At 38.0% G+C, this 23,748-nt stretch overlaps 1 protein-coding gene across 6 annotated transcripts in view; it reads left to right on the forward strand.

The window, feature by feature from the left end:
- FRY (FRY microtubule binding protein) overlaps positions 1 to 23,209 on the forward strand; it is a 439,561-nt gene extending 416,352 nt beyond the window's left edge. For all 6 annotated transcript variants that reach the window (XM_074330087.1, XM_019749603.2, XM_019749609.2 and 3 more), the window contains 3 exons: positions 1,532 to 1,642; positions 4,706 to 4,908; positions 21,727 to 23,209. In XM_074330087.1, coding sequence (XP_074186188.1) covers positions 1,532 to 1,642; positions 4,706 to 4,908; positions 21,727 to 21,985 — 573 coding nt within the window. In that variant the 3' untranslated portion in view covers positions 21,986 to 23,209. The remainder of the gene's footprint in view (positions 1 to 1,531; positions 1,643 to 4,705; positions 4,909 to 21,726) is intronic.
- Positions 23,210 to 23,748: the final 539 nt, after the last annotated feature.

The following is a 23,748-nucleotide window of genomic DNA, read 5'->3' on the forward strand; positions in this document are numbered from 1 at the left end:
GGGAGTATTTCAAGTAATAATTACCGTTATCTGACATTCAGGAAATTCACAGTTTTCATAGCTAGGTTTCACCCTAAATCATGAAGGTAACATTATTTTTTAAATAATACTTTTTATTTATCTGCTAGTCTCTGGCAGTTATCTTGTATACCAGATTTTGAAAGTTTCTAATAACAAAAAGTCTAAATGATCATTTTACTGAAACAACCAAAGATCTAGTTTTGGGTAACTAGTGAGTGTAAACTTCAGCTGGTTACCAGCGTTGAGAGTTCAGATAAATCTAAGTAGAATTTGTTTCCCCCTAAAGGTCAGTGAAAGGAGAAAAAGAAACGTGATTAGCTTAGTCATAGCACGAACTTCAGTAATTTTTAAAATTTAGAATCAAAACTCTATTAATAGAATGCTCCTCAAACCTAAATTTAAATTCTTGTAATTTCTCTCCTTCGACTGATTTGGGGGGACAATTTTCAGTCACCACAGAAGCCCTTGATTCTGAGCTGAGTTCTTCCTAGTCAATCAGAAAAAGGAAGGCCCTGTTCATCCTCATGTAACCACATTTGAAAACTGAGCAGTGAGGGGTACTTTAGGCCCCTTTCATGGGTGGCTGCCAAGCCGGGAGATTCTCCCTGGTGAAAGCTGCTCTCTTCTTTCCACAGTATCCCAGCCACTACCTAGGAGCTAACCCGTTCTTGGAATGAAACAGGGCAATATTTAGAGGCCGTTAGGAGCACATACAGCTCAAAGAGTAGTATGAGCACTGGTGTTGGAATTACTCATTATTTATTTCCCATCATAGCTTACATAAGCCGTTTAACAAAGACATTTTGACTTCCGGAGGTATCTATAGGGCTTAAGGGCCACTACTTATTAATGTTCTTTCCACAGTTTGTTTTTAATGTTTTCATAACTTTTCCTTTTTGTAAGCATGTTTGGGCCTCTTTTTATATCTCTTTAATTCAACAAATACTTACTGAGCCTTGAGCAGAAGCATCGTCAGTAAAACTGACACAGCGCCACAAAGGGTCACGCGACTGTTGTGTTTACACAGACTTCAGAATGAATATCTGCTCCCTAAATGCAGTCAGAATTGTCACATGGAGTAATCTCCCAAGTGTCTGCTGGAATTATAAACTTAACACCTACAATGACTTAATGTTTTGCCCTTCAAATATACTTTTAATAAAAAGAAATTGTTTTTACAAATAATTTACAGCTTAGAAAAATTAAGACAACCATGACCATCATTTGCAGATATGTAATTGGCAAATAGAATGGAAATTTGTCGATTCACTCAGTCCCTTTATAGCTACTACACCTCTAATTAGTAATCTTCCAGGAGCTATTCTATGTTATATTGTGAATTTCTCACTGATATTTATTGACTGGATCTTGTTGCTCTGTTTTATTTAAAATAATAACAGCTAGTTATGGTTCCTTGATTTTTTTTTTAAATTGTCTCCACCAAGATTGCACTGTTATACAAAAATGGTCCTTAATAACTAATTTCTTCCCATGCAAATTCTCTCTTTAGCAATTGGAACTGTGTCAGAGATTATATAAGCTACACTTCCAGCTGCTGCTGCTTTTTCAGTCCTACTGTAAGCTCATCGGCCAGGTGCACGAAGTCAGTTCCATGCCAGAGGTGAGCCCACACACCTCCCAGCCCCGAGCACTGCCATGAAAATCGTTCCTGTGTTCTCCCCAACCTGCTACCTCTACTCCCCCATCTATAACTGTCCAAGTGATTTTATTCCCACATAATTCTTTTCCTCAAGCACAAGTCTTAAATGTGCCTTGCATTTGGCAGGGCCAGGACTGGGGTGGGCCGGTGACAACCCGGCACAGAGCTGCGGGACGCTGAGGGTGAGCGCCTCCCCAGGTGCTGTGCTGAGGCCTCACCTGGCCCACCCTGATCCGGGCTCTGGGTGTCCTTGTTGGAAAAAGTTCCTGGGTATGGTTTCCTTCTTTGTAGTTAGCTTTTTTACTTGCTTTTACGTTGAGATAAGAAGGAAATAACTATATGCTGTTTGATTCCCTTCCACTTTCCTTCCCTGCTTAGCATCAGGATGCTTTAATAGTTCTAAAAGTAAAATAAACGTACTACTTCCAGCGAGCCAAAATGTTCCTAGAAGGGAAGAAATACTGCCACGTAGGAAGTAAAGTAACAGCAATGTACAGAGGATGTGATGGAAGCACAGAGAACAAAATAGGATAGCTTTCTGGAGGAAGTCACACCTGAGCTGATTCCTCAAGGATGAGTTGGAGTTAGAGAAAGTGGGGGCTAAGGAGAAGTGTTCCAATGAGGAACATGGTGGTAAGAAAGAGAAAGGAACTGCAAGTACAAGCAGTTTAGTATTACTAGAGTATAAAATGCAAACCAAAAAAGTCGGAAGATGCTGTGCCTGGCAGAGATATGGAGGGTGGATTTGATGACAACTATATTGGTGACAGGAAGACCAGATAGAAGGCAGCTGAAATAGCTCAGATGAGTCTGAACTAGGACAGAAGTGCTGAGTATGGAGAAGAGGTAGGAAATGTAAGATACTGGGGGGAGGGGATGAAGGAGAACAGAGTCGAGTGTGATACTCAAGTTCCATCTCCAATGAAGTAGGTGACCAGCGGTGCCACAGGTGAGACAGGGATATAAAAGGAGGACTGAGGCAACAGTACCTCCACCCGGTCAAGCCTGAGGCTGCCCACGAAAGCATCCTTGGTTTAATGACATTTTGCAGGCAGTTAAACATGAGGATTTAAGGTCAGAGGAGAGATCTGAACTGACGGCGTAGATGTGACCATCAGTGAACAGCCAGGAGTCATGAAACCAGCCCACCAAGAGCGCTGGGTGAGGACAGAGCCTAGGAAACCTCACATCTGAGCAGGGGCAGAGGTGGATCCACAAAATGACAACCAAGTTACCAGCTTTATCACTCTGTTGGAAAAATGGAAAACGATAGTATAGTTTTTAAGTACACTTCCAAATGCCACTTTCAAGGGAGGTATGAGTCAGACATCTTTGTTTTTGAAAATCTCTTCATAAACAAACCAGTGTTCCTCCAAAGAATGACAAATTGTCAGATGAAAGAGAAGACAGCTGATGTTATTTGCCATGTTAGGATAAAGTTTACTCTTCTTACTCTTCTAGCAAATATTAACAGGATCCTTAGAGTCCATCTTTGCTTTAAAAATATAGGACATGCAAATGTAACTCACATATGCTTTTCCATATTAGAAAGAACAATTCAAGTTTCACTTTAGAATAGTATTAAGTTGGTGCCAAAGTAATTGCGGTTTAAAAAGTTAAAAATAATTGCAAAAACCGCAATTATTTTTGCACCCACCTAATAAGTTGTTACATACCAGGTGTGAATATATGCATATATATGTTATATGATTGTTTTAAGTCTTGTAAATTTAAAGTGAATTTCTCCTTAATTATTTTAAATCTAGGTAAACTTTAAATGCTATACAAACACAGATAGTATTTAAAACTTACCTAGATTTAAAATAAGAAGAAATTCACTTTCAAACTTAAAAACTTATATACATATGACACTCATATCTTATTTAAAAGGATTTCCTCAGTAATGTTTAAACCTAGCTCTGGAGTAGGTATTTGCATTTAACAGGCATCTGTGTGGAAACAAATGGTCCTAAGTGCTTTGGTTTTATCACTTATAAAATGAGTGAGCTGGGAATTAAAAAAAAAAATGTTGGATAAATCAGCTTTCCAAAGAACACAAGCATCATCAACTTGCATTTCAAAGGAAAAAACCCTTAAATTCACATCATTTTCTTTTAAATGCTCTTGAGATTCAGATTGCAAAACAGTTGTCTTCCATCATATATTTGGAGCACTAAGAAATGGTGGAGATTGTTTTGTTTTGTTTTTTATTAAAGTTTATGGGGGTGACAATGGTTAGTAAAGTTACATAGGTTTCAAGTGTACAATTCTGTAATACATCATCTATATATCACATTGTGTGTTCACCACCTAAAGTCTGGGTGGTGGAGGTTCTCTCTTAGGGTTCACTTTTTAACACTCTGGATCTTTTGGCTTCTGTAATTTTGAAGGAAAATATCTTTTACCTCTGAATACTAATATTACCTTGAGGGTTTTTTTCCTCTTCCTTAAAATTATGTCTTTAATCTCTTTCCATGGCATAGAAATAGAAATAGTGAGAAAATTTTATTTTGCAGAGTCCATGTTGATGATTACATTTATTGAGCACTTATGTGCCAAACTTACTAATTATTTTATATACACTATCTCATTTTATCTTTAAAATTACCCTGTGATATCTTCAGTCTCACAGATGAAAAAAACTGAGACATATAGAAGTCTACTTACCAACTGTGGTCCCACGGTACATTGCAAAACTAGCATTTGAACCCAACACTACCCAACTCCCAACCCTGTTTTCTTGTGCATTTTACCTCTGCGAATGTCCTTCTATGTAAACAGAAAACATTTTAAAAGCGGTCTTAATCTTTTCAATAAGGAGAGCATCCCAGTTGTTGATATAGAAAGTATTCAACACATACAACCCCATAACCACCTACCATGTAGTAGTTTCATTTGTCCTATTTTAGTTTACCAAGGTACTAAGCGTATGCTTAACTGGACTTCATACAATTGATTTCTTCCCATTGGGGATGTCAAAATCCAGCCTTCAACTAAATACAGTAAAAATAATTTTTTTAACAGCTGCTAAATATGTCCAGAGAACTGAGTGACTTAAAGAAAAACCTGAAGGAAGCCACTGCAGCTATTGCAGCTGACCCTCTTTACGTAGAGGGTGCGTGGCCTGAGCCAACCTTCACGTCCACGGAAGCAGCCATCCAGTCCATGCTGGAGTGCCTGAAGAACAACGAGCTCGGCAAGGCTTTACGGCAAATCAGGGAATGCAGGTAATTCTACTATTTCTTTTAGAGGTGGTTACAGCAAAGGTATGCCTAATAGTTACTTTGTCATGGCTGGGGACTAAACCACGACAGAAGGGACATGTTGATATTTTATATACCTCCTTCCCAGATCTTACCGTTCCCACACCAGAAACATCAGATTTCAGAACTTAGGTGTGAAGTATTGATGTTGGTTTTGGTCATTTGTCATCCCTAAAATGTTGACACACTTCAAAATATACCTCAGCAAGAGGTCCAAGATGGCAACAGTGCAGGATGACACTGAACTCGCCCCGCCACGAGCACACTGAAATACTCACTATGTATGGAGCAGAGACAACCGAGGGCTATGTGAACAGCTTCTGAACACAAATGAGACAAAGCGATTGAATACAGAAGCCTAGGCAACGGTGGGAGCTCTCAGGATCGGAGGCACCAGCGAGCACCATTGGTCACACCCCCTCCACCTCCACAGGGTGCGCAGGAGCTCTATGGGGTGCTCTGGCCTAAGTGCAGATCTCCGCAGCACATTCCCCACCACACTGCCTCTGAACAAAGGGAGCAGGCAGGAACAAGAGGGCGTCCCACACACACCTGGCTGCCCTGCCTGGAGCCAATATAGCCCAGCAGGCTAGCACCCCAGGTGCCATAAACACCTGCCCAGCTCCAAGTGACCTGCCAAAACTATCCAGCACACACAGCTTCTGATGAGGTTGCTTCTACACAACACAACTTCCTATACAACAAATAAGAAAGAGAAAGAAATCATACAAAGAAGGCTGGGAAGCCAGGGAAGCTCTCTGGGAGCTGCAGGAATTCTTCAGGGCTGGAGGTGCTAGCGAGCTTCATTGTACATCCACCTTGACAGGGTGGGTGGGTGCCCTGGCCTACTGCGAGATCATCACAGCGCATTCAAGGACACGTTGCCTGAGCCTATTTCGGGCCTGAACAAAGGGAGAAAGTAGGATCAGCACGGTCTTCCACATGCACCTGGCCTCCCTTCCTGGAGAGGAGACTCTCCACCTTGGCAGCCCAACACCCCAGGTGCCATGGGTACCTACTTGGCTCCAAAACAACCCAGCACACACAGCCTACAGAGAGGTCAGTTCTACATAAGGCCACTTTTTCAAGACTGAAGGAGATGGAAATCAGTAATTTGCCTGATTCAAGAATTCAAAGAAACGGCCATAAGGATGCTCACCAAGCTTGAGAGTGGAATACAGGAACTTAGAATTTCAACAAAGAGAAAGTACAACGAAGAACCAAGCAGAGCTGAAGAAGACAACAACTGAAACAACAGATACACTAGAAGGAGCGCAGCAGATTAACTTACACAGAAGAATGGGTCTGTGACCTGGAACACAGACTGTACAAATCAGTCAATCAGAGCAGCAAAAAGAAAGAAATGTTTTAAATGAGGATAGTTTAAGGGACCTCTGAGCTGAAATCAAGCACACAAATATTCACATTACAGGCATTACAGAAGTACAAGAATGAGAGAACTGAACAGATACTTTATTTGAAGAAATAATGGCTGAAAACGTTTCTAACCTGAGAAAGGAAACAGACATCCACGTCCAGGAAACAGAAAGAGTTGCAAATAAGATGAACCCAAAGAGGCCCACACCAAGACATATTGTAATTAAAATGGCAACAGTTAAAGACAAAGAGACAATCCTGAAGGCAGCAAGAGGAAAACAAAGAGTTATGTACAAAGGAAACCCCATAGGCTGTCAGCTGAGTTCTCAGCAGCAGCTTTACAAGCTGGAAGGGAGAAGCAGACATCTTTATAGTGCTGAAAGAAAGGAAACTACAACCGAGAATAATTTACCCAAAAGGTTATTATTCAGAATTGAAAGAAAGAGTTTGTGGGACAGCAAAAAATAAAGGAATTCATCACCATTAAAGCAGCTTTACAAGAAATGTTAAAGGGTCTTTTTTATGTAGAAAAGGAAAGACCATAACCAGAAATAAGAAAGTATGAGAAAGAAAAAAAATCACAGGTAAAGCCAAATATTAAACAAATACAGTGAATCAGACATTTAAAAAGCTACTATGAAGGTCAAAAGACAAAAGTATGACACTCAACTCAAACTACAATAAGTATGGTATTCACAAAACAAAAAGATATAAAATTATGACATCAAAAACAGGAAGTATGGAAAGTGGATCCAAAATGGCAGAGAAGGATGCCGAGCTCATCTCTTCCCATGAACACACCCAGCATACATCTGTATTGCGAGCAGTCCCTCCTGAGAGACAAGGGAGAACCAACTGAACAGCTTCTATACAACAAACGAGAGAGACTGAAGGCTGGGTATTCAGAGGGCTCTCCCTTAGCTAAGGGACTGTCCGGGACCAGGGTACCAGTGAGTGCCACTGTTTGTATCTCCCCTGCACTTGGATAGCAGACAGGAACTCTATCCAGGTTCTCAGGCCAACCTGCAGGGCTGCTGTAGCACTTGTGCAGCCAGCCCTCCCAGAATTATATCCAGCAGAGGGCACCACAGCACACAAACGGATCCTCCACACAGAGACTCAACTAGCAGATACTGCAGGCACTGTTGTGTGTACCCACTGAGCCACACATACACATGGGCTTGCCTGCTTGGAGAGAACCTGGAATTAGCAAAGCTTGGCGGTACCTCCACACAGGATTGCACCAGACAAAGTGCAGAAGTAGTGGGACGCACGTGAGGCTAACCCACCAAGAGATGGTGCGGAACTAGTAGGGTCCTGCTGCGTGAGCACTTTGGATTGCCCTGTCTGGAAAAAATGTGGAACTAGTGTGGTGCTGCAACATGTGCATTCAGGGCAGTCTCCCCGATACCCATTCTGGACAACAGACAAAGCAACAGGCCGCTCTGTGTACACACCTGGTCAGAAGGGCAGGAAGTGCGCACAGATCAGGCTGCCCCACCCCAACTCCATCGTGAACATGGGCAGTCAGAACAACAGGGAGCCACTGCACACTGTGTACAGCAGGAGGCCAAACCCAGGACCCACTACTTCTGTCCACTCAGCACATGAGACACGGCAGGTGCCCACCCAGAATACAACCAATGTGCCAGAACTGCCCCGCACACAGTTACCACTTTATCATCTAACTCAGAGGAACAAACACAGAAAGTCAAACAAAAGGGGGAGACAGAAAAATAGGCCACAAACGAAGGAACACAAACCCCTGGAGGAAAATATCTCATGAAACAGAGAAAAGTAATTTGCCTGATAAAGAATTCAAAGAATCATAAGGATGCTCAACAAATTTGAGAGTAAAATGAAAGAGCAAGAAAATATAATAAAGAACCAATCAGAGATGAACAACACAGTAACTGAAATGAAAAAATACATAGGAAAGAATCAATAGCAGGTTAGTTAATTCAGAAAAAGGCACTAGCAACCTGGAGACAAAATAATGGATACCACCCAATCAGAACAGGAATTTTAAAAGAATTTCAAAAATGAGGATAGTATAAGGGACTTCTGGGACAACAGTAAGTGCTGTAACATGTGCATTATAGACATTTCAGAAGAAGACAAAAACACGGGCAGAAAGTATATTTGAAGAAATAAACTAAAGGAGTACACCACCACTAAATTAGCTTTACAAGAAATGTTAATGGGACTTCTTTATGCAGAAAAGGAAGGGTTATACCCAGAAATAAAACAAATACAGGAAAGAAAAATATCTCTCTGGAAAAGGCAAATATGTAATAAATACAGTGAATCAACCACTTAAAAAGCTAATATAAAGGTGAAAACACAAAGGTAGCAGAAACACAGGGATACAGAAAACAAAAGATACAATGTCAAAAATAAAGCATGGATGAGGGAGTAAAAATGTAGTGCTTTTAGAATGAGTTTGAACTTAAACACTTAGCAGCTTAAAATAGATTGTTATAGATATGGATGGATATATGTGAACCTCCTGGTAGCCACAAACAAAAAACATGCACACAAAAAACAATATAAAGTAAACCAGCAATTCAAAAGGGAAGAGATCAAGAGAACAAAAACAAACAAGCAGAACAACTAACAAAATGGAAAAAAGCACATACTTAACAATAATTACTTTAAATGGAAATGGACTAAATGCTCCAATCAAAAGATATAGGGTGGCTGAATGGATTTAAAAAAAAAAAACCTAAATCCCATTTTCCAGTCAAGATACCGTGTTTCCCCGAAAATAAGGCCTAGTTGAACAATCAGCTCTAATGCATCTTTTGGAGCAAAAATTAATATAAGATCTGGTCTTATACTATAATATATAAGAACCAGTGTATTATATTATATTATACCCTGTATTATATATTATATTGTATTGTATTGTATTGTATTATATTGTATTGTATTGTATTGTATTATATTATATTATATAAGAGTGGGTCTTATAGTAAAATAAGACCGGGTCTTATATTAATTTTTGTTCCAAAAGATGCATTAGAGCTGATTGTCTGACCAGGTCTTATTTTTGGGGAAACATGCAGTGGAGTAGGTAAATGCTGTGCTTGCCTCCTCTTATGACATCAAAAGTACAACTGACGTACAGAACAACCATCATTGACAATCACCTGAAGTCTAGCTGAACAGAAGTTCTACAACTGAGGACACACAGAAGAAGCCATCTCGAGACAGGTAGGAGGGGCAAAGAACCAGAACATGCTGGTTCCACACCCACATGTGGTGTTTAAAAATCAGGAGGGCTATCTTGGCTACAGAGGTCCCCCCTAAGGAGCAAGGAGTCCCAGCCCCACACCAGGCTCCCCAGCCCAGGGTTCCAGTGCCAGGAGGAGAAGGCCCCACAATTTCTGGCTGTGAAAACCAGGAGGGATGGTGGCTGAGTGACACAGAGGGCAGCTGGAGTCCCAGGCGCTCCTCTTAAAGGGCCCACACATGGACATGCTCGCTGACAGATTCACTGTCTCTGAGCTCCAGCACTGGGGCAGCATCTCAAAAGGCGCCAGGGACGTACAGGGAAGAAAGGAATTGTCTGGCTTTGTAGTGAGGGCTGGATGGGCAGCTTTCTCCCAAGGCAGAAGTGCTGATAGAATCCATTGTTTCTTTGTTGAGGCCTCCCGCCTCCCAGCGTGCAGACACAGGCGGCCACCATATCTGAGTCTCCATCAACCGGGCAACACTGTTTGTCCCACCCTGGTGATTCCTTGACACCCAATCCCACACAACTTGTAGGCCCTCCCAAGTCATTTCCAGTGACTTTTCTATACAAATGGCCTGTCTTGGCTCATGCAGCACTTTCCTAAAAACCTCTCAAAGGTTCACAGAATCCAAACTAGCAGCAGCTGACCTGGGCATGTTCTGTACCTCATGCTGAGCAGCCCCAAAGCTGACACTAGCAGCAGCCAGCCTTGGTTCACAGCTTGGCCTCTTCCAGGTATCTCCAAGCCCAGTGCAGGGCACAGGCTGCAGCTGAAATTGGCCTGTGACAGGGCCCCTCCCAGGAGGCCCTGGGGGTGGCACACCCATTCGCCAGCTTGGGGCCAAGCCAGAGCACCATCCACCTCTGCATATGTACCATAAAAATGGAGATAGACCACATAAACAAGAACCATTCAGAAATGAAGAATACAACAACTGAAATAAAGAACATTAGAGGGAATCAATAGATTAGATGAAGCAGAAGATCAAATCAGCAATTTAGAAGATAAGGTAGCAGAAAACACCAATCAGAACAGCAAAAAGAGAAAAGAATCAGAAAAAATGAGGGTAATTTAAGGGGCCTCTGGGACAACATCAAGCGTACCAACTTTTGCATCATAGGAGTACCACAAGGAGGAGAGAGAGAGCAAGGTATTGAAAATCTATTTGAAGAAAACTTCCCTAACTTTCTGAAGGAAATACACATGCAAGCCCAGGAACAGCAGAGAATCCCAAACAAGATGAACCCAAAGAGGCCCACACCAAGACACATCATAATTAAAATGCCAAAGGTTAAAAACAAAGAGAGAATCTTAAAAGCAGCAAGATAAAAGCAGTCAGTTACCTACAAGGGAGCTCCCATAAGACTGTCAGCTGATTTCTCAACAGAAACTTTGCAAGCAAGAAGGGACTGGCACAAAATATTCAAAATCTTGAAAAGCAAAGACCTACAACCAATATTACTCTTCTCAGAAAAGCTATCATTTAGAATTGAAGGACAGATAAAGAGCTTCCCAGACAAGAAAAAGCTAAAGGGGTTCATCAACAACAAACAAGTATTACAGCAAATGATAAAGGAACTTCTCTAAGAAGAAGAAGAGGGGAAATCAAAAATATGAATAAAACTACATATTTATAAACCATTACTTTAAATGCAAATGGATAAAATGCTCCAATCAAAAGATAGGGTGGCTGAATGGATAAGAAAACAAGACCTTACATAGTCTGCCTACAAGAGACTCATTTCAGATCGATAGATACACACATATTGAAATTAAAGGGATGGAAAAAGATATTTCATAAAAATGGAAACAAAACCAAAAAAAAGGCTGAGTGGGAATACTTATACCAGATAAAATAGACTTTAAAACAAAGGCTACAACAAGAGACGAAAGAAAACAGTAATTCCACTTCTGGTTATTTATCTAAAAAAAAAACCCAAACCACTACTTTAAAGGGACATGTGCATCCATATGTTCATTGCAGCATTGTTTACAAGATGTGGAGGTAACCTGGGTGTCCATCAATGAATGAATGGATAAAGAGGTGGTATATATATACAGTAAAATATTACTCAGCCATAAAAGAGAATGAAATCTTGCCATCTGAAACAACATGGATGGATCTCTACTGTGTGGAGTAAGTCAGACAGAGAAAGACAAATACCATATGATTCCAATTATATGCGTATGTGGAATATAAAGAATAAAATAAACAAACAAACAAAACAAACTCAGATACAGAGAACATTTTGATGGTTGCCAGGTGGAAGGGTGTTTGGGAGGTGGGGGAGAAAGGGGTAGAGATTGAGAAGTACAAATTGTGAGTTACAAAATAGTCATTGGAATGTAAAGTATAGCATAAGGAATGTAGGCAATATTGTAATAACTGTGTATGGTGTCAGATAGGTACTATATTTATTGGTGTGGTCACTTCGTAAGTTATATAAATGTCTAATCACTATGTTGTACACCTGAAACTAATATAAAATAAATAAACAAACAAACCTAGACTCAACTACATGCTGCCTACAAGAGACTCACTGACTACAAAACACACACACAGACTGAAAGTGAAGGGATGGACAAAGATATCCCATGCATATAGAAATGAATAGAAAGCTTGGGTAGCAATACTCATATCAGACTAAATAGACTTTTAAAACAAATAATGTAAAAAGAGACAAAGGAGGTCATTACATAATGATAAAGTGATCAATTCAAGAGGAGGATATAATAATTGCATATATTTATGCCCCCAACATAGGAGCACGTAGGTCTATAAAGCAAATACTAATGGAAATAAAGGCAGAAATTCACAGTAATATAGTAATAGTTGGGAGACTTTAATACTACAAGTACCTCAATGGATAGATCATCCCGACTGTAAATAACTATGGAAATAATGGACTTAAATGTCACATTAGACCAGATCAACTTAACAAACATTTATAAATCATTTCATCCCTAACCTGCAGAATATACATTTTTCTCAAGTGCACATGGAACATTTACCAGGATAGACCACATATTAAACCACAAAAATTCAGGAAGATTGAAATTATATCAAAAATATTTTCTGAACATAATAGCATGAAATGAGAAATGAACTTCAGAAAGAGAACTGGAAAAACAATACATATGTGGAGATTAAACAACATGCTTCTATACAACCAATGGATCAAAGTGGAAACTAAACAGGAAATCAAAAACTGCCTTGAGACAAATGAAAAATAAAAACACAACTCTCCAAAATCTATGGGATGCAGCAAAAGCAGTTCTGAGAGGGAAGCTCATAGCTACACAGGCCTACCTCAAGAAATAGGAAAACCCCCAGAGACAATATACACCTCAAGGAACTAGAAAAGAACAAACAAACCAAAGTAGAAGAAAGGAAATAATAAATATCAGAGCAGCAATAAACAAAATCGAGAATGAAAAATAGAAAACGATCAATGAAACAAAGAGGTAGTTCTTTCAAAAGATAAATAAAATTGAGAAACCTCTAGCCCTACTCAATAAGAGAGAGAGCCTAAATAAAAAAATTTTTTAAATCAGAAATGAAAGAGGGGAGATTACAACCCACACCACAGAAATACAAAGATCATTAAAGAAAATTGTGAACAATTATATGGCAACAAATTGGACAATCTAGAAGAAATGGATAAATTTGTAGAAACATACAGTCTTCTAAGACCAACCCAGGAAGGAAAAGAAAATCTGAACAAATCAATTACTAGCAAGCAGTACTCAAAAAACTCCCAACAAACAAAAGCCCAGGATCAGAGAGTTTCACCGGTGACTTCTACCAAACAGAAATTTAAAGAGGAATTAATACCTATCTTTCTCAAAGTATTCCAAAAATTGAAGACAGAGAATGCTTCCAAACTCATTCTGCAAAGCCCGCATTAACCTGATACCAAAACCAACAAAGACACTACAAAAACAGAATTACAGGTCAATATCCCTGATGAAGACAGATGCAAAAATTCTCACAAAATATGAGCAAACCGAATTTCAAAAATATATTCAAAAGAGTATACACCAGGGGCCGGCCCAGTGGCTCAGGCGGTTAGAGCTCCATGCTCCTAACTCCGAAGGCTGCTGGTTCGATTCCCACATGGGCCAGTGGGCTCTCAACCACAAGGTTGCCAGTTCAATTCCTCGAGTCCCGCAAGGGATGGTGGGCAGCGCCCCCTGCAACTAAGACTGAACACGGCACCTTGAACTGAGCTGCCACTGAGCTCCTGGAAGGCTCAGTTGGTTGGAGCACATCCTTTCAACTACAAGGTTGCCCGTTCGATTCCTCGACTCCCACAAGGGATGGTGGGCAGCGCCCCCTGCAACTAAGATTGAACACGGCACCTTGAGCTGAGCTGCCACTGAGCTCCCAGATGGCTCAGTTGGTTGGAATGCGTCCTCTCAACCACAAGGTTGCCGGTTTGACTCACGCAAGGGATGGTGGGCTGTGCCCCCTGCAACTAGAAAATGGCAACTGGACCTGGAACTGAGCTGCGCCCTCCACAACTAAGACTGAAAGGACAACAATTAAGACTGAAAGGACAACAACTTGAAGCTGAATGGCACCCTCCACAACTAAGATTGAAAGGACAACTTGACTTGGAAAAAAGGCCTGGAAGTACACACTGTTCCCCAATAAAGTCCCGTTCCCCGTCCCCAATAAAATCTTTTAAAAAAAGAAAAAAGAGTATACACCATGCCCAAGTAGGATTTATACCAGGGATGGAAGGATGGATCAATATCTACAAATCAATTAATGTGATACATCACATCAGCAAATCTAAGGATAAAACTCATATGATAACCTCAATAGATGCAGAAAAGCATTTGACAAAATTCAACATTAATTTATCATAAAGACTCTCAACCAAGTGGGTATAGAAGGAACTTATCTCAAAACAATAAAGGCTATGTGACAAGCCCAAAGTTTGGTGAAAAGCACAAAGATTTTCCTTTAAGATCAGGAACAGACAAGGATGCCCACTCTTACCACTATTATTTAACACAGTGTTGGGTATCCTGGCCACAGTATTGAGACTATAAAAAGAAATAGAAGGCCACCATATTGGAAAGGAAAAAGTAAAACTGTCACTATTTTCACTTGACATAATACTACATATAGAAAACCCTAAAGAATCCACCAAAAGTAGTAGAATTAATAAATGGATTCAGTAAAGCAGGATACAAAATTAATAGACAGAGGTCACTGCAGTTTTATACACTAATAATGATGATCAGAAGGAGAAATTAATAAAACAATCCTATTTACAAAATGCATCAAAAGAATAAAATACCTAGGAATGAATTTAACCAAGGAGGTGAAAGACCTGTACACTGCAAACTATAAGACATTGAATAAAGAAATTGATGAGGACAGAAATGAACAGAAGGATATACCATGCTCAGGTATTGGAAGGATTAATAGCATTAAAATAACCATATTACCCAAAGCAATCTACAGATTCAATGCAATCCCTGTCAAAATACCAATGGCATTTTTCACAGAACTAAAACAAATAACCCTAACATTTATATGGAACCACAAAAGACCCTGAATAGCAAAGCAATCGTGAGAAAGAAGAACAAATTTGGAGGTATCACATTACCTGATATCAAACTATACTACAAGGCCATAGTAATCAAAACAGCAGGGTATTGACATAAAAACAGACACACAGATCAATGGAACAGAATAGAGAGCCCCAAAATAAACCCACACCTATATAGTCAATTAACCTATAACAAAGGAGGCTGGGATATACAACAGGGAAATAACAGTGTCTTCAGTAAATGTTGTTGGGAAAACTAGACAGATTCATGTAAGAAAAAAAAAAAAAAAGAAAGAAAGAAAATGGACCACTCTCTTACACAATATCCAAAAATAAACTCAGTATGGATTAAAGACCTAAGTATAAGACCTAAAATGATTAAACTCTTAGACGAAAACATAGGTAGTACACTATTTGACATCAGTCTTAGTAATTCCTTTTTGGATATGATCCCTTGAGCAAGGGAAACTAAAGCAAAAATAAACAAATGTGACTTCATCAAAATAAAAAGCTTCTGTACAGTGAAGGAAACCATCAACAAAACAAAAAAAACCAACATATTGGATTGGAGAATAGATTTAAAAATGATATAGGGGTTGATTTCCAAAGTATATAAGGAACTCATACACCTCAATAATAAAAATAATAGTCTGATCAAAAAATGGACAGAGGACATGAAGAGACATTTTTCCTAAGAAGACATACAGATGGCCAACAGACATGTGAAAAGATGATCAACATCACTAATCATCAGAGAAATGCAAATTGAAACCACAATGAGATACCACCTCACACCAGCCGGAATGGCTATCATCACCAAAAAGTCAACAAGTGTCGGTGAGGATGTATGCATGTAGGACTGCAAGTTGGTGCAGCCAGTATAGAAAACAGTATTGAGATTCTTCAAAAAATAAAATTAGAACTCCATATGACCCAGCAATCCATCTTCAGGGTATTTATCCAAAGCAAACAAAAACACTAATTTGAAAAGATGTTTGCACCCCTATGTTCACTGCAGCATTATTTACAATAACCAAGACATGGAAACAACGAAGGTGTCCATTGATATATGAGTGGATAAAGAAGAGGTGATGTACAAACAATGGAATATTACTCATCAACAAAAAAGAATGAAATTTTACCATTTATGACAACATGGATGGACATAGATGGTATTATGCTAAGTGAAATAAGTCAGACAGAGAAAGACAAATACTGCATAATTTCACTTATATGTGGAATTACTTTTTTAAAATCAAAACAAATGAACTAAACAAAGATTCATAGAAACAATGAAAAAACTGATGGTTGCCAGAGGGGAGGACGGGTAAAACAGTGAAGAGGAATATAGTCAATAATAGGGTGATAATTTTGCACAGTGACAGATGATTACTAGACTCAATGTGGTAAGCACCTCGGAAGATATATAAATGTCAAATCACTATGCTGTGCACCTCAAACTAATATATGCCAACTATACTGTAATGAAAAAAAATCACCAAAAAAGCATGGAAGGGGGAGTAAAAATGTAGTCCTTTTGTGAGTATAAAGCTTAATTAAAAGCTATTTTGAAAATATTTGAAAGAATTAAGAAATAGGAACCCAAACAAAATATAAAAGAAAACCAGCAGAACACCAGGGAAGAGTTCGAGAAATGAAAGGAACAGAGGAAAACTGTAAAAATAAACAGAAAAAATAGCAATAATTACATACCTATTAAATGCTCCAATAAAACAACATAGGATGGCTGCATGGATTTAAAAACAAGACCCTAATATATGGTACCTACAAGAGACTCACTTCCAATTGAAAGATACATACAGGATGTAAGTGAAAGGATGGAAAACGATATTCTACTCAAACCAAAACAAAAAATATTGGGGTAGCAATACTCATATTAGACAAAATAGACTTGAAAACAAAGAATGTAAATAAAGACAAAGAAGAACACTACACAATTTCAAGAAGTGTGTGTAGCAATCATAAATATCTATACACCCAATATAGGAGCACCTAAATATACAGAGGGTGCCAAAAAAAATGCATACACATTTTAAGAAAGGAAAAAGACTGTATTAAAATTGTAATATTCAATATATACAAATAACAAAAGATGAATACAAGTCATGTGTATACATTTTTTTTGCCACCCCTCGCATAAAGCAAACATTAACCAACATAAATGGAGAGATTCACAGTTATATAATAATAGTGAGGGGTTTTTAATACCCCACTCACATCAATGGCTAAATCATCCAGACAGAAAATTAATTAGAAAGTAATGGCCTTAAATGCCACATTAGAGCATATTGACTTAATAGACATTTATAAAACATTTCATCCAAAAACTACAGAATATACATTTTTTCATATGCACACAGTGCAATCTCCAGGGTAGATCATATATTAGGCCACAAAAGAAGCCTCAATAAGTTCAAGAATATTGAAATTGTATCAAGCATATTTACTAACCACATGGCATGAAATTAGGAAACTAAAGAGCATACAAATACATGGATATTAATCAATATGTTACAAAACAAGTGGATCAAAGAGAAAATAAAAAACTACCTTGAGACAAATTAAAATGAAAACACAGCTTTTCAAAATCTCTGGGATGCAGCTGAAACAGTTCTAAGAAGGAAGTTCATAGCTATACAGGCCAACCTCAAGAAACAAGAAAAATCCCAAACTAAACATCTAATTATATATTTAAAGGAACTAGAAAAAGAACAAACAACAACACCCAAAGAAAACAGAAGGAAGGAATTATTGAGAACAAAAAAGTAAAGGAAATAGGAATTTTCAAAACAGTAGAAAAGATCAATGAAACTAAGCTGGTTCTTTGAAAGTATAAATAAAATTGACAAATTTCTAGCCAGACTCATCAAGAAAAAAAGACAGAGAGCAAAAATAAATAAAAATATAAATGAAAAAGAAGTTACAATCAACCCCACAGAAATACAATCATTAAAGAATATTAAAAACAATTATAGGCCAACAAATTCAACAATCTGTAAGAAATGGATAAATTTCTAGAAGCACATAACCTTCCAAGACTGAACCAAGAAGATACAGAACATCTAAACAGACCAATTACTAGCAATGAAATTGAAGCAGTAATCAAAAAAACTCCCAACAAATAAAATTCTGGAACCAAATGACTTCACAGGTCAATTCTACCAAACATTTAAAGTAGAATTAATACCTGTCCTTCTTAAAGTATTTCAAAAAATTACAGGGGGAGCAACTCTTCAAAACTCATTCTACAAGGCCAACATTACACTAATACAAAAACAAGATAAAGACCTTACAAAAAAAATTACAGGCCAATATCCTTGATGAACATATACAAGTTGTGACAATTAAGTTCACGAACTCATTGCAACAATGTTGCTAACCTTTTTTTATATCAGTTGGATTGTTCATTATGAATTTGTACCAACTGGACAAACAGTTAACCAAGTTTACTATTTGGAAGTGCTGGAAAGGCTGTGTGAAAAAGTTAGACTACCTGAATTTTTCACCAACAATTCATGGCTCTTGCATCACAATGAACCAACTCATACAGCACTGCCTGTGAGGGAGTTTTTAGCCAGTAAACAAATAACTCTATTGAAACACCCTCCTTACTCACCTGATCTGGCCCCTAATGACTTCTTTCTTTACCCGAAGATAAAGGAAATATTGAAAGGAAGACATTTTGGTGACATTCAGGACATCAAGGGTAATACGGCAACAACAGCTCTGATGGCCATTCCAGAAAAAGAGTTCCAAAATAGTTTTGTAGGGTGGACTGGCACTGGCATCAGTGCATAGCTTCCCAAGGGGAGTACTTCGAAGGTGACTGTAGTGATATTCAGCAGTGAGGCATGTAGCACTTTTTCTAGGATGAGTTTACGAACTTAATTGTCAGACCTCATATGCAACATTTCTCAACAAAAGTATTAGCAAATCAGATTTAACAATATATTAAAAGGGTTATACACCATGACCAAGTGATGTTTATCCAAGGGATGAACATCCATAAATCAATCAATGTAATACATCGTATTAAAAAATGAATGATTAAAAATCATATGATCATCCCAGAAAAAGCATTTGACAAAATTCAACAACTTTTTATGATAGAAACTCTCAACAAAGTGGGTATAAAGAGAACATACCTTAGTATAATAAAAGCCATCTCATATGACAAACCTACATGTAATACCATACTCAATGGTAAAAAGCTGAAAGCCTTTCCTCTAAGATCAGGAACAAGACAAGGATGCCCACTTTCACCACTTCTATTCAACATGGTATTGGAAGTCCTAGCCACAGCAATCAGACAAGAAAAATAAATAAAAGACATCAAAATTGGAAAGAAATAAGTGCAACCCATTCTTTATAGATGATATACTAAAAATAGAAACCCTAAAGACTCCACCAAAAACCTCTCAGAACTGACAAATTAATTCAGTCATTTGCAGGATACAAAATCAATATACAGAAATCTGTTGTATTTCTATATACCAATAACAAATGATCAAAAGGAGAAATTAAGGCAACAATCCCATTTCCAATTGCATCAAAAAACATAAAACACTTAGGAATAAATTTAACCAAAGCAGTTAAAGACCTGAACCATGAAAACTATAAGACATTGAAGAAATTGAAGAGGATACAAACAATGGAAGCATACACCATGCTGATGGATTGGAAAAATTAATATTGCTAAATGTCCTCACTACCTGAAGCAATATACAGATTCAGTGCAATTCCTTGTAGCAATAGCATTCTTCTCAGAACTAAAATAACTAATTCTAAAATTTATATGGACCCACAAAAGACCCTGAATAGCCAAAGAAACCTTGAGAAAGAACAAAGTATGAGGTATCACACTCCCTAATTTCAAACTATATTACAAAATTACAATAATCAAAACAATATGGTACTGGCATAAAAACATACATAAATTAATGTAATAGAATAAAGACCCCACAAATGAACCCACACCTACATGGTCAATTAATCTATGACAAAGGAGGCAAGAATATGCAATAGGGTAAAGACAGTCTCTTCAATAAGTGGTGTCAGGAAAACTGGACAGATACATGCAAAATAATAAAATTGGACCACCTTCTTACACCATATAGAAAAATAAATTCAAAATGGATTAAAGACTTAAATGTAGACCTGAAACTACAAAACTCCCAGAAGAAAACATAGGCCATGAACTCTTTGACATCAGTCTTAGCAATATCTTCCTGGATATGTCTCCTAGGGCAAAGGCAACAAAAGAAAAAATTAAACAAATGGGACAACATCAAACTACAAATCTCTGCACAGTGAAGGAAACCATCAACAAAATGAGAGACAACCAATAGACTGGGAGAAGATATTTGCAAACGACACATCCGATAAGGGGTTAATATCCAAAATATATAAAGAACACCTACTTCACACCAAAGAAACAAACAATTCAATTTAAAAATGGGCAGAAGACCTGAATAGACATGTCTCCAGAGACGACATACAGATGACCAACAGACATATGAAATCATGCTCAGCGTCACTAATCATCAGGGAAATGCAAATCAGAGCCACAAGTAGATATCAACTCACATAAGTCAGAATGGCTACCATCCAAAAATCAGCAAATAAGTACTGACGAGCATGTGGAGAAAAGGGAACCCTTTGTGTGTGCACTGCTGGTGCGATTATAAGTGGTGTGAGCACTGTGATAAATAGTAGGGAGATTCCTCCAAAAAATTAAAATAAAACTGCTTTATGACCCAGTAATTCCACTTCTGGTTATTTATCCAAAGAAATCAAAAACACTAACTCAAAAAGATAGATGCACTCCTATGTTCATTACAGCATTATTTGCAATAGCCAAGATCTGGAAGCAACCTGTGTGTCCATCAACAGATGAATGGCTAAAGAAGATGTGGTACATACACAAATATTAATCAGCAATAAGAAAAACAAAATGAAATCTTGCTATTTACAACAACATGGATGGTCCTGGAGGGTATTATGCTAAGTAAAATAAGTCAGACACAAGACAAATACAATATGATTTCATTTATATGTGGAATCTAAAAACACAAATGATTAAACAAAACAGAAACAGATCCATAGATATAGAGAATAAGTTGATGGTTGCCAAACGGGGGAGATGGGGATGGGTGAAATAAAAAATATTTAAATTTTTTTTTTAAAAAATATATGCCCCAACTAATTTGAAAACTATTATTTACATGTATCCCTTTTGGGATTTTCCCCCTGCATTTTTATAGTGTGTTCACATATTCATTGGAACCATAATGACATAGCAAATAAATGTTTTAAGATTTTCAGATTCCATGCTGAAATTTTTATACTTTAGATATTTTTACTGAAGCCAATACTTAATATTATAAAATTATGGTGCTGTTTGCAGAAGTCTGAATATACTAAAGGCACTGAGTTGCATACTTTAGATTGGTAAGTTGAATAGTGTATGAATTTTATCTCAATAAAACTGTTTTTAAAAAACAAAATATTCTTACACTAGCCACTCTTCTTTGTGACCAATAGGGCCTCTAATCGGTGCTCTTCTTTTCTGACTGCAGAAGTCTGTGGCCCAATGACATCTTTGGAAGCAGTTCTGATGATGAAGTCCAGACACTACTGAATATTTATTTCCGTCATCAAACTCTGGGACAAACGGGTACTTATGCACTGGTGGGGTCTAACCAGAGCCTGACCGAAATCTGCACCAAGCTGATGGAGCTCAACATGGAGATCCGGGACATGATCCGCAGGGCTCAGAGTTACCGAGTTCTCACTGCCTTCCTCCCAGACTCCAGTGTTTCCGGCACTAGTCTCTGACAGCAGCCTCCCATCCCCCATGCATTCCAAGCTGGGGGTGCTGTCATGCTGGGGTGACATCACTCAGTATCTTTTCAGCCTTCGGAAGGCTTGGTCAGACTGTTCTCCCTCTTATTACCTGTTGGACTTTTTCTAAAGGAGATGACAGAACTTCCAACATGTAGCAATACTGTAAGAACCACGGTAGCATAGAAATTCTGGGACAGACTCCATCCGTCCTGCTGTGTAGCACAAATGTGTTATCATTTTACTGAGCAAATGCAACTCACTACTGAAAAAGTGACTTCCATTGCATACCAAAGCCGACTACACTGAACAATACCTTCCTTTCTAGAAACAACTTTAGATTGGCAAAAGTGCAATGTTTTCTTCACTAAAAAAAATTTTATATTATAAAACTTGTACATTCTTTCCCTTTATTTTTCCTTTTTTCTTTTTTTTTTTTTTTTTTGTTTTGTTTTGTTTTGTTTGGTGGACTGTGAGGAAGGCACAGGCAGAATGAAGCTGGCCATTGAAAATTGAAAGACGGTCAAAAGCTGACAGCCTGTATATGTGAAAAGGGCATTGTAAATGGACAATTTAATGTACATTGTAATTTGAATACAATTACTGTACCTAAAGGAGCTGCTATGAAGTACCTTTCTTATGTTGCTAGGCTACTGTTTCTTAAAGCCCTAGATCTCTTTACAGGGGTCTGTGATTAGGACAGTACCACCAAAAACGGTCCAGATAGACCTTTTTTAAAGGATCTCGGCTGCTTTTTACTAGAAAGTTGCTTTTATGAGCATATTTATATTACAGAAGGATGAGTGTTAATTTTAACCAATTTTGCCATTTTGTAGAAAAGAGTTAAAGACTTTCACATTATAAATTCCAAGTCTTTCACCTGTCACGCATGCATATTTTAGTATCCATTGGGATAGCCAGAAGTAGAATCATAAAGGTAAAATATGAGTTGTCACTTTGTTTCTTAAGAAATGTCATACTTTATTTGTAATATTTATGTAAAGGGCCATTGTTAAGTTTCTTCCTTAAACTTAATGCTGTCAAGTGTTAGATGTGTGCATGTACACCTGTTGCACATCAGAAACATATTCAAAGTTTATCTATGTAACTTATTCACTCTGTAAATACATTTAAAGTTTTTGTGATGTAATCTTGGTTGATATTCTGTTCAGAACTTCCTTTAGACTAAAAAAAGACAAAATACATACTGACAATGGACTTTTTCTGGTTAATGGAGATTTTTGCCTTTGACACACATTTACAGTTTTGTATGTGGGTTGCCAGAGTGACAGCCCCAAGAGACACCATTTATTTGTATTCCATGAATGGAAGGCATTGGGATTATGCAGCAAAACAGTGGCCTTGTGAAGCAGGAGGTATCTATAACCTCTTTGGAAGTAGACACCAAAGATTGTGACCTTCAACCAGCTCTCTCTGTAATCAGTCAGAGAAAGCAGAAGAACTCCATTTGTCCACAGCCTATCATTAGTTGTCATCCTTAAAATTTTGAAATAGATTCTCTAATGAGCAGTAAAAAGTAGTGGGAGTTTTAATTCTGTCACCAACACCCATCTGTCCACTCCATTCGAAAAACAGTGACATATAACGATCTAATTTCTGCTATCTTCCTATTCATATTTATTTAAACTAACTAATGTCACTTCTTTCCTTACAACAACTGAAGCATAAATAGTAACTTTCTAGAAGTATCCTGCAGCAAGGCGTCTGACCCAGGATTTTTTTTGTTACCATAGATA

This window comes from Rhinolophus sinicus, linkage group LG04, assembly GCF_036562045.2.
Source record: "Rhinolophus sinicus isolate RSC01 linkage group LG04, ASM3656204v1, whole genome shotgun sequence".
In the NCBI taxonomy this organism is placed as follows: Eukaryota; Metazoa; Chordata; class Mammalia; order Chiroptera; family Rhinolophidae; genus Rhinolophus; species Rhinolophus sinicus.